At 40.3% G+C, this 13,478-nt stretch overlaps 1 protein-coding gene across 1 annotated transcript in view; it reads left to right on the top strand.

Moving 5' to 3' along the window:
- Nucleotides 1-2,349: 2,349 nt before the first annotated feature.
- GNAI3 (G protein subunit alpha i3) overlaps nt 2,350-13,478 on the top strand; it is a 35,806-nt gene continuing 24,677 nt past the window's right edge. The window contains exon 1 of the mRNA XM_008704020.2: nt 2,350-2,602. Within this exon, the coding sequence (XP_008702242.1) occupies nt 2,485-2,602 (118 nt within the window). The 5' untranslated portion in view covers nt 2,350-2,484. The remainder of the gene's footprint in view (nt 2,603-13,478) is intronic.

Raw genomic sequence — 13,478 nt, 5'->3', positions numbered from 1 at the left:
ACTGAGGAAATCCCTTAGTATATCTACCAAGGATAATCTTTTGTGATTGAAAAACTTGTTCTTTTCGCTCTCCTCCCTTTTAAGATAAACTCAAAAGGGAGGCCTCTCATTCGTAGATAAGGGGGAGAAAACTCTTCTTCAAACATCACCGATCAGCTAGTCGGCCCTAAGCATTGCCAGCAGGTGGCAGTGTGAGTCCAGTGGAAACAGGAAAGGTGCGTGTGCATGGGGGGAGGAGGGGGTGGGGAGAGGGCGTGAGGAGAGGGGAGGACAGGAAACACTGCCTGGCAGCCATTTTGTTAATTTATTTTGCCTTTTCCTTTGACTTTGCCCTCCAACCCCTCCTTCACATACATCAAAAAAGAAAATTTTAAGTACAAGGATATCTCTAATTCAGGCTGAAATTTCCTGACACTGTGATCTCACTGGCGTTTATTACAGAATTTGACATAGGCTGGTTCATTTGCCATTTATTTTTCCCTGAGTGGATCATGAAGGAAATAAAATTTATCTTCTATTAAGCTGAGAATTCTCCCAACAGTTTCTGCCATGACCACCTTCCAGTTGTTTTCTAGTCACCAGGATCACTTGGCAAATTTTGCTATGTAATCCTTGGCTGTGAAAGCTGTTCCTGGACAAGATTTGACCTCTCTAGTGGGCTCAAGAATCAACAGGTTGAGACAACCGACTGGTCAGTTACTTTTCCTGCACCTGGGTGGTGGTGGGGTAACTCCCCAGCCTAGACGAAAACTTTCTGTTGTCAGGTCTCCCCAGGTAACATCTTACAGTGGCATGGTAGAAGAGGGGTGAATTTGGAGGCAGACATCTACTTACTCACTGTGTGAACTTGGGAAAGATGCTTTATTTCTCTGAGCCTATTTCTTCATCTGTAAAAATGGGGGTGACATTACCTACCTCACAGGGTTGTTGTGAGGATTAAAAGAGATGACCATGTGGAAGCACCTAGCCATACCTGGCAAATAGGTAGTCAATAAATATTGGTTTTTCTTCCCTTTCCTCTTGCCCTATTCCCCCATAAGTATTGATTATGGGAAAGCCATCCTTTTTATTCTAACAGTCATTTGGGAATGAGTAGGATGCTTTTCAAACTTTCAAGAACTGGCATTACTAAGTGATAGTGGATGAAGTTGTTTAAGGTGGCTCTCAAGAAAACCCTCTAACTAATGAATCATCATCATATCGACCCTTCTGTTGGGTAAACCTTATATGCTAAGGTTTAGATTCTATTAGGGAAATAATTTTTAATCCCAGAGAACGGTTTGGGGGACACAAGAGTTCTCCTCTCTAGAATGTATGGTGAGAGTATTTGTGCAGGTATTTGATAGTAAAGGTAATTTAGGGCCACTTTCACAGTAGTACCCAGGATTATGAGTGAAAAGATTATGAGTCTGGGGTTTTCAGAGAGGTTTGTTTTCAGGTGATGCTAGAGCTGAGAGACAAATCTACTAGAACTTCCCCTTTTGGGTGGTACTACAACAGGAAATTTCAGTAGGGAGATTCACAGGATGCACTGGTTTGCTTTGGGTGCGGGCCTGAGGCTAACTGATCTTGGTAGAAGTCCGAAGCCCCTAACGCAGGATCACTTATCCGCGCTAAAACTGGCTTATGATGGAGAAAGATAGCACGGAAATCTTGTGGAAAACTACACGCTTACCTTTCAGGTAATACAGTATTTAGCGATTTCAGGTGGCCCTTTGTCAACATAGTTGCTGGGCAACTCGTAGGTAACGGCACAAGGACCGGGATACACCCTGAGAGCAGGAAGCGGTGGGACAAAGGGGAGGGCAGAAGGGGATGCTAAAGACCCAGGCATGGTCGGCCTTACAGATCTCAATATGTGAAGGGTGGCCGGCCCCAGGCTCTGCTGTTTGTTTCCATCCCGTAGATCGGGCTGAGACAACCCCAGCAGAGGGTCGTACCCTTGGGAAGGGGCTTCGGGTCTCCACAGGCAGAGATCAAGGGGCTTTCTGACCAGTAAGAAATTCCCAGCAGAAATTCCTGTGCGGGCTGTGGACTCCCTTTTTGGGAACCCCCACGCCCCCATCCAAAGCCGGCTGTGTGACCTCAGGACGGCGCCACCAACTGGGGAAGCCAGTCCCTGGTTTTTCTACGTTTACCCAAATAAGGCAGCCGAAAAGGAGAAGAAGCACTAAGATCGAGCCGCGTACCAGGTGCTCGACAAGCCATCGCTACTCCGGGAACCACCGCTCGGACTCACCGGTCCTCTCCTGTACTTCCGCTTTCCGTTGCTCCTCCTCTACCCCAGCTGGAGAATTTTGAGCAGTAACCGCCGTGGGGCGTTGCCGGAAGTGTCGTAAACGCCGGATATCCGGTTCCTTCGGGCGCTCAAGGAGCTGACGGAGAGGGCCGCCGCCCAGCAGTAGACGCTGTCTCAACCCCCCGAGCCGCAGTCTCCGCGGTGTGTGAGTGAGCCCGGGCTCGGTCCCCTCTCCCGCCGCCGCCATGGGCTGCACGTTGAGCGCCGAGGACAAGGCGGCGGTGGAGCGGAGCAAGATGATCGACCGCAACTTGCGGGAGGACGGAGAGAAAGCGGCCAAAGAAGTGAAGCTGCTGCTACTCGGTGAGGGGCTGAGGGCGGGGCTGGCGGGGCTGGCTGGGTGAACGGGAGGGCCTAGACACTTGGGAGCCTTGGAGGGGGGGTGGTCAGGCCCGGCCGGCTGAAAGGACCCCGAAGGGATCTGGAGGGGCGTGACGGCCGTAGGGCGGGGTGTTGGGTTGGTGGCTTAGGCCCAGGAGGGCGTGATGAGGGGGTGGGGTTTGGGGTTGTAGGAATTGGGCTGGACGGAGGGTGTGACTCCGTGCTGGAATTGGCGTTTAGTGAAGAGAGCTTGGGAGTGTGGGGCAGGAGGACACTGAGACTGTGTTAGGAATACGGGGAATGCTCATAAAGGAAGAGCTGATATTAGGGAAGGTTTTGCAAGAGGTTGGAGTTGACAGCAAAGACGACGGAATAGTGTGTGGGGCTTGTATAATGGCTTTTGAGTTTGGAGCGTGGTGATACTTTGATAGGATGAAGTTGGGATGCTTGAATGATGAATGTATATAGAGGGGCTGGGACAGAGTGGTCACGTAAAGACCCGGCCATTTATTACCAAGTGGACATTTTGAACTGTTGGTAAGGTGGAGGAACCCTGGATTAACCAGGAACATGAAGGTGTGTTGGGGAGATAATTGACAAGTTCTCGGATTTAAAGGAAAAGAGCTTAGGTGCAGAGGCTGTTTATACTTTTCCACCTCCTTCGATCATTTTTAACTCTCTTAAGGTTTTATAACTCCTTCCCTTGTTTTTACAAAGGGGAGGTGGTTTGAGCTGAGGAAATTTAAGGACTGGCTGGTTTGAGGTTTGTGGCAAAAGATGTAGTGGACAATAGATTACATATTGGGAGTTGCTGAATAGTTGCTAGGGATGATATGCAGTGGGAATGGAGTTACCTTGGGATAAATTATGAAATTGGATACACTGTAAAAGCTGTGACAGACTTCTGGTGAGCTGTCTCTCCAAACTAAAAACATTGGCTTCAGAAAATTACTGTTTATTTTACCCGACATTCGTTTTGAGCAGCTTTTTGGTACAGTCAGGTCCATTTTACTCAGCATGATTAGTTTAAACATTTTTGAGACTGGTTTCTAGAGGCTCAGTAAATCCTATAAAGTACCCTGGCGTCAAGTCAGCTTACCAATTAGTTAAGTCACAGTTTCTTTACTATTAGTATTTTCAACGGTTCTGTTAGAGAAGAATAAGTAGGAGTAATGGTTTCTGTAAGCAACAGAACCTCTTTTTTCCTTTTTTTTTTTTTTTGCAATAGAACTTTTTAAAACAATTTTTGAGAAAAAGAAGTTGCTTTAGGAGAAGTGCCAAGTTTTCATGGTGTAAAGCTCTGGAGGACAGAATGCACCACCATAACCCAAGGCTTATTTTGTACTCCAGGATGTGCTGGGTGCCCATGCTAGTCTCTTCATGTTAACATATTCAGTGGTTTGTAGGTTGCAGAAGCCCTAGGAACAGCTCTTTGGACATAGGGGGAAAATTATATATTGGAGCTTGAGCTTTTGGTTTGAATATCTGACCTTTCATGACACATGAATTCAGATGGTAATTTTAGACTGCCACTCTGTTTAACAGGTGTCATTTGTGGGTGAGCATGGTCCATGGCACATAGTAGATGCTTCTTAAATATTTACTAGTGTGAACCACCTACTGTTGGACATTGCTCCTTGGGCTCTTTCAGATGTTTAACATAAACCATAATACTCAAGGCATTAATGTTGTCTGCTATTGATTGATTGGTTATGAAACTAAAGGTGTATTTTCATCTGTTAATGTTTTGATACACATTGGCCCATCAGAGATCCCCTTAGGACATTAGCCTGTTGTAATACAGTTGTAAACCGTAAGGCTTTCTTCTAAATGGCAGGATTTGGCAGGCAGAATTTAGGCAAGCAAATGTCTGGAAAAATCTTTATTCCAGACGTTATAAATAGTGCATTTAATTAAAAACAAGATTAAACACATGATGACTTAGCGAACTTCAAAAGCAGTAAGTAAAAATCAAAGTGCTCAAACATTTGCTTTTAACTTTTATCAGTTCATTGTTTTAAGTAAGATTTTTTAATATTCTTGAGGAAGTTAAGTCAACAGATACAAGTAGTTGCAGACACAGATGCTCTTGCTTGAACCATATAATGCACAGAAGTTAAAGTTATCCCATATTTTCTGTAAGCAGAACACACTCATCACAGTTTACGAATACCTTTCTTTTTCTTTTCTTTTCTTTTTTTTTTTTTTTTTTTTTTTTTTTTTTTTGCTGTAGAAAACCACTTGCATGTGCATCAAAGGAGATATTTACTTCATGAAATACCTGTGAAACTGTCAAACTTAGTCTAAGTTGAGATATGTTTGGTTACCTGTGTCTCTCCTGGCACATAATAGGTATTCATTAAATATTACTGTATTTTCTTTTTTGGAGGGATGTAGTTTAGTATAGTGATTAACAACATGAGCTATGAAGTCAGACTATTTCAAATTCTAATTCCCATTCACCAGCTGTAACCTTGGGAAATTTACTTACTCAATTTTGCTCTGCTCCGTTTACTCATCTTTAAAATGGAGAAAGTAGGGGCGCCTGGGTGGCACAGCGGTTAGGCGTCTGCCTTCGGCTCAGGGCGTGATCCCGGCGATCTGGGTTCGAGCCCCACATCAGGCTCTTCCGCTGTGAGCCTGCTTCTTCCTCTCCCACTCCCCCTGCTTGTGTTCCCTCTCTCGCTGGCTGTCTCTATCTCTGTCAAATAAATAAAATCTTAAAAAAAATAAAAAATAAAAAAATAAAATGGAGAAAGTAGAGGCACTGTAGGAGTGCTGTGAGGATTAATATGATAATAATGTAAAGTGGAATATAGGATTAGCTCAGTGAATGTTAGCTATTATTGTTGTTATTAAATCAAAAAGAATGTTACAGATTATAGGTACTATAGAAATTCAAATTAAGAAGCCAGGGTGGGTCGAATTAGTTAAGGAATACTTAAGTGTTACAATTTTTTATTACCTTTGATATGAATTTTCTTTAGGTCTGTTATTGGGAAGATCTTGATAACACCACAATTAATGTTTAATCACAATATTATGTAGAAAGACAAAATTATATTATGCAAAGCTTCCCAACCGAGTGCAGTGCATAGGATGGCATACAAATGTGCTGTTTGTAAATTTTTTTATAGTTTTGAAATTTCATATATTTATGTTAATTTTAATTTTTTTAAAAGATTTTAATTGACACAAAGAGAGAGAGAGAGCATAAGAGAGTACAAGCAGGGGGAGCTGCAGAGGGAGAGGGAGAAGCAGGCTCCCTGCCTAGCAGGAAGCCCGATGTGGGCTCAATCCCAGGACCCTGGGATCATGACGTGAGCCGAAGGCAGACACTTAACCGACTGAGCCGCCCAGGCACCTCTATAGTTTTGAAATTTTAAATCATTTTCATAACTTTTCAAAAATTTGCAACAGTTGAAATGATAATTTGAACATTTTTAGTATGATTTCTTCTTTAAACTTTGGGAACATGGCGATTGCAAATATTTTATTAGGAAGGTTTATGCCAATTAGTATTTAATATCATCTGTATCATTTTATTTTTCATGTCATAATTTTATGATATAAAGAAAATATATGTTATTTTTACCAAGCTCCTCCAACTTACTTTAGTAAATGATAACATTATCATTTTCAGTGTGTGCCATCATGTAGCAAAAGTTGGAAAGTACTGGTATAATGAATGGATAAGAGCGCTGCTTTCAGAGTCACATTGAACTGAATTCAGTTCCCACCTTCATTTACTAGTCGTGAGGCTCAGAGCACATAACTTAGCCAGTGAATCTTATTTTTCACATATATAAGGTGGGGATGATGATGCCTATTTTATGACGTGTAAGAAGATAATATATGTAAAATGCTTAGCAAACAACTATTCAGTATTGGTAACTTCTGTTATTGTGATATGTCTCTGAAAGCTTATCATTTTAGCTACTTTTTTCAAGGGTGTTTCAGACAAAAAATTTGATTTTTTCAAATAATACATTCTTTTCAGAGGTCTTCAAGGAATTTTAATATCACTCTTGTGATATTAAAGGGAAATAAATATTTATTAAATTTATTAGAAGGAATTGAATATTATAATTTAGTTTTGCAAGTTATTGAATGATTTACTCCTGTGCTATCTTTAGATTTTTATTTCTTCGTAATTTCCCTTAGCGGATCTTGAGAAAACATTATTATACAAAATGAGATTTATGCTTTGTTCGCTAGGATTTTTGTGGTGGTGGTATGGCAAAAATTAAGTTGCATGCAGAGAATTGGAATCCTCTAATTCACTTAAACCTTATACAGTTTATTACTCACATTTAAATGTCTGTATTTACCAGCTGAATATGCTTATTATTGAAAATAAGTATTTTTGATAATTAGAGAGTTGTAATACTGAACTTTTCCTTTAATTTAGCCCTCAGTAGCTTCTTAATTTGAATTTTTATAGTATCTATAATCTGTAGCATTCATTTTGCTTTAATAATAACAATAATACTGTTATTATATTGTTTCATTAAATTCGCATAGGATGATATTCTTTATAAGATTTGCCATTTATTTGGCGTAAGATTCATAAACATTACACTTCTTATGAGGACGCATCTAGTGTCTGGGCAAAAAGAACTGGCATAAAAAGTAGAAATTTACATTTCAAAGATAGGTTTGTTTTTATATGCACTTAACTGTTCTTTGTGTCTTTTGTTTAAATGTATTATTACTTGTTCAATCTGAAAATATGGTCCTTTTCAGGAATTACAATATTGTAATATTCCCTAAGTATGCTAATTCTGAAGTAGGTACAGAGATGGCCATAGAATAGGGTTTTAGTACTTAATAGATTTGACAAGGGGTTCTTGGGTGGTTCAGTCGGTTAAGCATCTGCCTTCAGCTCAGGTCATGATCCCAGGGTCCTAGGATCAAGCCCCGTATCAGGCTCCCTGTTCGATGGGCAGCCTGCTTCTCCCTCTCCCTCTGCTGCTCCCCTTGCTTGAGCTCTCCTGTGCTCTCTCACTCTCTCTCAAATAAATAAATAAAATCTTAAAAAAAACAGATTTGACAATCATGTGACCTTTTAATCATTCTTGCAACTGTCCATGCTTTGTCTTCTTATGTTTAGTTAGTTTAGTTTAGTTTAGTTTAGTTTTATTGGGGAATGGGGCTTATCGGGGAAGGTGGGGAGGAAAAGATGTTTTAAGTACTCAGGAACTAGAATATTAGCAGTAAAGACCAAAAAATTAAAATATGGGTCTCGTAAGAAGTGTTTAGAGCAGTGGATACTAAATTTGTTAAGGTAACTGAAGTTTGTTTTAAAACTTGTTTTCTAGTCAACAGATTATAGTAGACTAGCACTAATAAAAGTTCTTTGAATTAGTAACTTAATTCATAAATGGGAGATCCCGTGTAGGGTAGGGTTAAAGAGCAAAGATACTGAAAATGGAGGGATTTGTCCTGATCTCTGAACCTCATATTCTTTTTTCTGTACGATGAGGTCTGATCTCAGGGGTCTCTTGTCTGTGATGTTAATGTTATAATGAAATATTTTAGCAGGGTTTTAAGAGGGCTATTTTTGTGTTGTTATTTCTCTTATTCTTGAGTTTGACTGAAATTAGTTTAGGTAATAAAGCTGTTTAGGAAGATAGTTAAAAACCTGAAAGACATAAATTTATAAAGTGCCCATAATGTAATTGTTTTAAGAGAATATAGAGAGAAGAAACTGTTTTAGTATTTGATTTTCTCTCCAGTTTTCGTTTTAGTGTTTAGCAAGTTAGAGTTATTGTTATGCCTCTGTCTCTGCAGGCTTACCTGCTGTTACCTGCTTAGCAGTCATCTGTATCATATCGGTAATCGAAGCTGCTTGAACTGAGTAACATTGTCTTTGGAGCACTGTTTAATTGTCCCAATCTTAATATAGCGCTCTATGTAAATGACATAACCTATTTTTCATGTCTTGATATTAGTAAGTTGTAACAAATGAATATATCAGATACAAACCAAACAGAGAAGAACCAGAAAGACCAAATTTGTTTGACTTGTACCTGGTAATCTTAGAAACAAACTTCAGGAGGGTATAGTCTTCAGTGGATTTCCTTTGATTTTCAAGTTAGACTTGGAAGATACGTAACAGTTTAAGAGATTTATTAAGGGCTAGTGGAGACATGAGTGTGTTCATTGTTCCATTACTATTTTGCAGTTATGGGCTTCTTTTTGTCACCAAGTCTTTCACAAATGGGTAAATGTTTTTAACATTCATACAAAAAGACTTTGAGGTTTTTGGATGATTGTTAGTGTTTTACATCTCAAAAAATTTTTGTTGCTTAACTTTGAAATAGGTAGTATTCTAAATTTTTTCTAGTTGCTCATGTAAATCTATAGCTGTATAGTTAGGGATGTCTCACCATGATTGTATTTATTTACTTACTTTATTTATTTTTAAAGATTTTATTCATGTATTTGTGAAAGAGTGAGAACAAGGAGGGGGAGTGGCAGGCAGAGGGAGAAGCAGGCTCCCCGCAGAGCAAGGAGCCCAGTGTGGGACTTGATCCTGGGATCCTGGAATTATGACCTGAACCCAAGGCAGACACTTAACCAACTGAGCCACCAAGGCATTCCTACACTGTTGTTTTTATTGTGCTTGTATCTCCTGCTTTTTTTTTTTTTAAGATTTTTATTTATTTATTCATTTATTTGACAGAGAGAGCAAGGAGTCCAAGGCAGGGCTCAATCCCAGGATCATCTCTCCAGCCCAAGGCAGATGCTTAACCAACTGAGCCACCCAGACGCCCCTCTCTCGTGCTTTTATTTATGTGGCCTGCTGTTAATCGTTATTACTTTGGTGATATGGGGACCATTTAAATCAGACTTGTTTAATTAGCAAGGTAGCTTGACTCTTGTCATCTTGTAATTTCCTGTCATAGTTGGATTTTAAAATTGAAATAGTATTCCACTGAACTCTAAGAGCTTATTATGGAAAGGGTACACTGTATTTGGATTTCTGTTTTAGTCATGTTTTGATATCCCTAGTCTTTATACTTTTTTATTAAATGGAGACTGTTGTATGGAAATGGATTTTGCCCAGGACCTTGGAAATTCTATTTTACAGATTACTGTAAATTACAGGATTGTTTTAGAGTGACATACTTTTGATAGAACATTTCCCCTCTATTTCCTGAAGTTAGAACATCAGAATTGATAACCTCAAAACAGGGTTCTGTTTGATGTAATGATATAATCACTATCATGATTTACACAGATAAAGTAGTTCTGATGTATGTGTTAGGATAATGCAGTCTTAAACTTTCCGTGGAAGTTATTTCAATGTTGAGTTACGTATTTTTGAAAATAAACATTGAATCACTTCGGTTTAATGATATAAATCTCTTTCACCATTTTTCAGCATTAATAAATCCTAACATATTTTGGTTCATTTCAGGTTGTTAAAAATTAATTTCGGGGGCGCCTGGGTGGCACAGTCGTTAAGTGTCTGCCTTCGGCTCAGGGCGTGATCCCAGCGTTCTGGGATCGAGCCCCACATCAGGCTCCTCTGCTAGGAGCCTGCTTCTTCCTCTCCCACTCCCCCTGCTGTGTTCCCTCTCTTGCTGGCTGTCTCTCTGTCAAATAAATAAATAATCTTTAAAAAAATTAATTTCGTTCCTTCCTTCCTCTGCTTTTTTTTTTTAGAGATTTTATTTATTTATTTGGGAAAGAGCATGCATGTTAGAGCACAGGGTGGGGAGGGTGGGCTGAGGGAAAAGCAGGGACGCAGGGCAGGGAAGCCAGGTGCCTGGTGGCCCGGGGCGTTGCTTGGGGCTCTATCCCAGGACCGTGACCTGAGCCTGCAGATGCTTAACTGTCTGGGCCACCCAGCCGCCCCTCTGATCTGCGTCTAAGAGAAATAGATTTCTTACCCTTTTATTTTTGTAATTATTTTAATAACTAAAATCCACATTCACATCCTCATGAATATTTGTTGTTTTTTGAGTTTTTCTAGACTACTTACAAGTTTTTTGTGTATGTGTCTTTTGTTTTTAAAGATTTTATTTATTTATTTGACAGAGAGCACAAGCAGGCGGAACAGCAGAGGGAGATGGAGAAGCAGGCTTCTTATTCAGCATGAGGCTTGATCCCAGGGCTCTGGGATCATGACCTGAGCTGAAGGCAGAATCTTAACCAGCCAGGCACCCTTACAAGTTTTGTTTTGTTTTTAAAGATTTTATTTATTCGACAGAGATAGAGACAGCCAGAGAGAGAGGGAACACAAGCAGGGGGAGTGGGAGAGGAAGAGGCAGGCTCATAGCAGAGGAGCCTGATGTGGGGCTCGATCCCATAATGCCGGGATCACGCCCTGAGCCCACGGCAGACACTTAACCGCTGTGCCACCCAGGCGCCCCAACCCTTACAAGTTTTTTAAATAAACTTTTTATTTTGGAATAATTTCACATTAGTAGGAAAGTTGCAGAGATAAGTACGTAGAGAACCTGTATACTCTTCACCTGGTTTCCCTTAATGTTGACATCTTACATAGCTATGGTACATTTGTCAACACTGCACAGTGTTGGTGCGTGTCAGTGCACAATATTGGTGCATTAGTGTTAACTACATACTTTACTTGGATTGCAGCAGTTTTTCCACTAACGTTCTTTTTCTGCTTCAGGATCCAGTCTAGGACACTGCATTGCATTTGGTCAACACTACTTTTTATTGAGCTTTTTGGTTTTCAGTGTCGCGCTATCCCTAAAGAGGCTCATTTATTAACTTATTTATGATTTGGTATTTCTGATCATCTTTTATGTGCACAGGTACTTTATTAGCCTGGAGATAAATGAGAAGTAGACAAAACTCTTGAGCAGTTAAAGTTGCGGAGATACTGGAGTAAACAATGGTTAATGTGTGTGGAATGTGGTTACAGGAGTAGCTGATTTGGGGGGAAGGAGAAAGAAACATGGAAGTCTTCCCAGAGGAGGTGATGTCTGAAATGGACCTTGAGGGATAAATAGGAACTCTTAAGACAGAGGCCAGAGGAAAGTGCATCCAGACAGAGGGAGTAATATGTACAAAGGCTCAGAAATATGAGTGAGCGAATAGATTTGCCTGGGATAAAGGGTTGGTATAGGAGGATCGTGGGAGATAAGGCTGGAAAGGTGTGCAGGGATTGGAAGAGTGTTGATTTGTATTTTTAGTAGCTGTATTTTATCATAGATAGAGATAAATATAGATATAATTTGGGGAATCATTTAGGGACTTGGCCTTCTCCCTCTTATTTAACAGCTTTTTTTTTTTTTTTTTTTTTTTTTTGCCATTCCACTACTAATTTGTGCTGTAGCAAAAGGTTAGTAAAAGTAAATACATCTATGAACCCCAACCCCTTACAGCGTTGATGAACGTTTATATGGTAAGGGAAATTGAAATTGTAGGCATCCTTAGGATCTGGCAGCTCAGTTTATAATGTTTTGCTATTTGTGAATTTTTAAAATGTGGTATTTACATTTGATTAAATAGATGTATAGAAAAGTGCTGTATGCTGCCATCAGTGTTTGGGAGACTTAGGTAGGGATATGATTCTAACATTTTTTTTTTTTTAAAGATTTTATTTATTTATTTATTTGACAGAGATAGAGACAGCTAGCGAGAGAGGGAACACAAGCAGGGGGAGTGGGAGAGGAAGAAGCAGGCTCATAGTGGAGGAGCCTGATGTGGGGCTCGATCCCACAACGCCGGGATCACGCCCTGAGCCGAAGGCTGACGCCCAACCGCTGTGCCACCCAGGCGCCCCTGATTCTAACATTTTTAAGCGAGAAATTTTGGGATATATGGGTTTTGGTGAATGGATGTAACATTACAGTCAACTTTGGAGGACATCTCCATTACGTATAAAATTTATTGGTATGGGTTAAAACTGAGTATTTTACATTTCTATTACGAGAAAATTTTGAGGCAGAGCTAGAAAGAAACACACCTTTGCAAAAATAGTTTTCCGTCATGTCCGATGTACATACCATATAATTTAGTGTTAGCACCAAAATGGCTGTTTGTTGCCCTGCTTTTAAAGAAATAAAAGGAAACTTACTCACCAGGGGCCAAAATTAGAACATTGAGGCAGCCAGAGGATAATCCCTCTCCTTGCTCACAAATAACTGCTCTCTTAAGCGTTCTTTTTATATTCCACAAAAGTGAAAAAGAAACCCCATTCTCCCTCTTAATTGGCCAGTTGCCCAAAGAGAACACATGATCTTTAGCAACACGCAAGTTACCTTTTTCATATTCTCAAGTGATAACATTTTGAGGAGAGCTGTGTGGCTAAGTGAGCTGCTCTTTTTTTTTTTTCCCTTTAATCTAGGATTTCACGCATTTGTGTGATCTTGCAGTTTAGGATGACTTTTTCTTTATCTTCTGGTGCAGATTCCTCAGATCATCTGATTGGTTTTACTCATCTTTTTGGAGCTGGGTCACACAGGGTGTAGGCCCTCTGTCAGCCTATGACAGGTTGATTTATGTGTCAGGTATTTACTCCTGATCCAATCAAGAGAGGGGCGTGACTCAGTCATGTAGGCAATTGCCCACTGAGGAAGCTACGTAGGGATTTCTCTAGGGGTTTTGGGCAGGCATATATTCTGAAATTATGTTCAGTTTTTTTTTTTTTTTTTAAGATTTTGTTTATTAGGGAGTGAGTGAGAGAGAGAGAGAAAGATAGCCAGAGAACTAGCTGGGGGAGGGGCAGAGGAAGAAGCGGACTCCTGGCTAACCACAGAGCCCACACAGAGCTCGATCCCAAGAGCCCAAGATCATGACCTGAGCTCAAGTCAGATGCCACCCAGGCGCCTCTATGTCAGTTAAGTTTTATCAAGAATTTCTTATATGTGCTTTA

Source organism: Ursus maritimus, unplaced genomic scaffold (genome assembly GCF_017311325.1).
Source record: "Ursus maritimus isolate PB19 unplaced genomic scaffold, ASM1731132v1 scaffold_12, whole genome shotgun sequence".
Classification (NCBI taxonomy): domain Eukaryota; kingdom Metazoa; phylum Chordata; class Mammalia; order Carnivora; family Ursidae; genus Ursus; species Ursus maritimus.
This window is presented reverse-complemented; position numbering and strand designations above follow the sequence as displayed.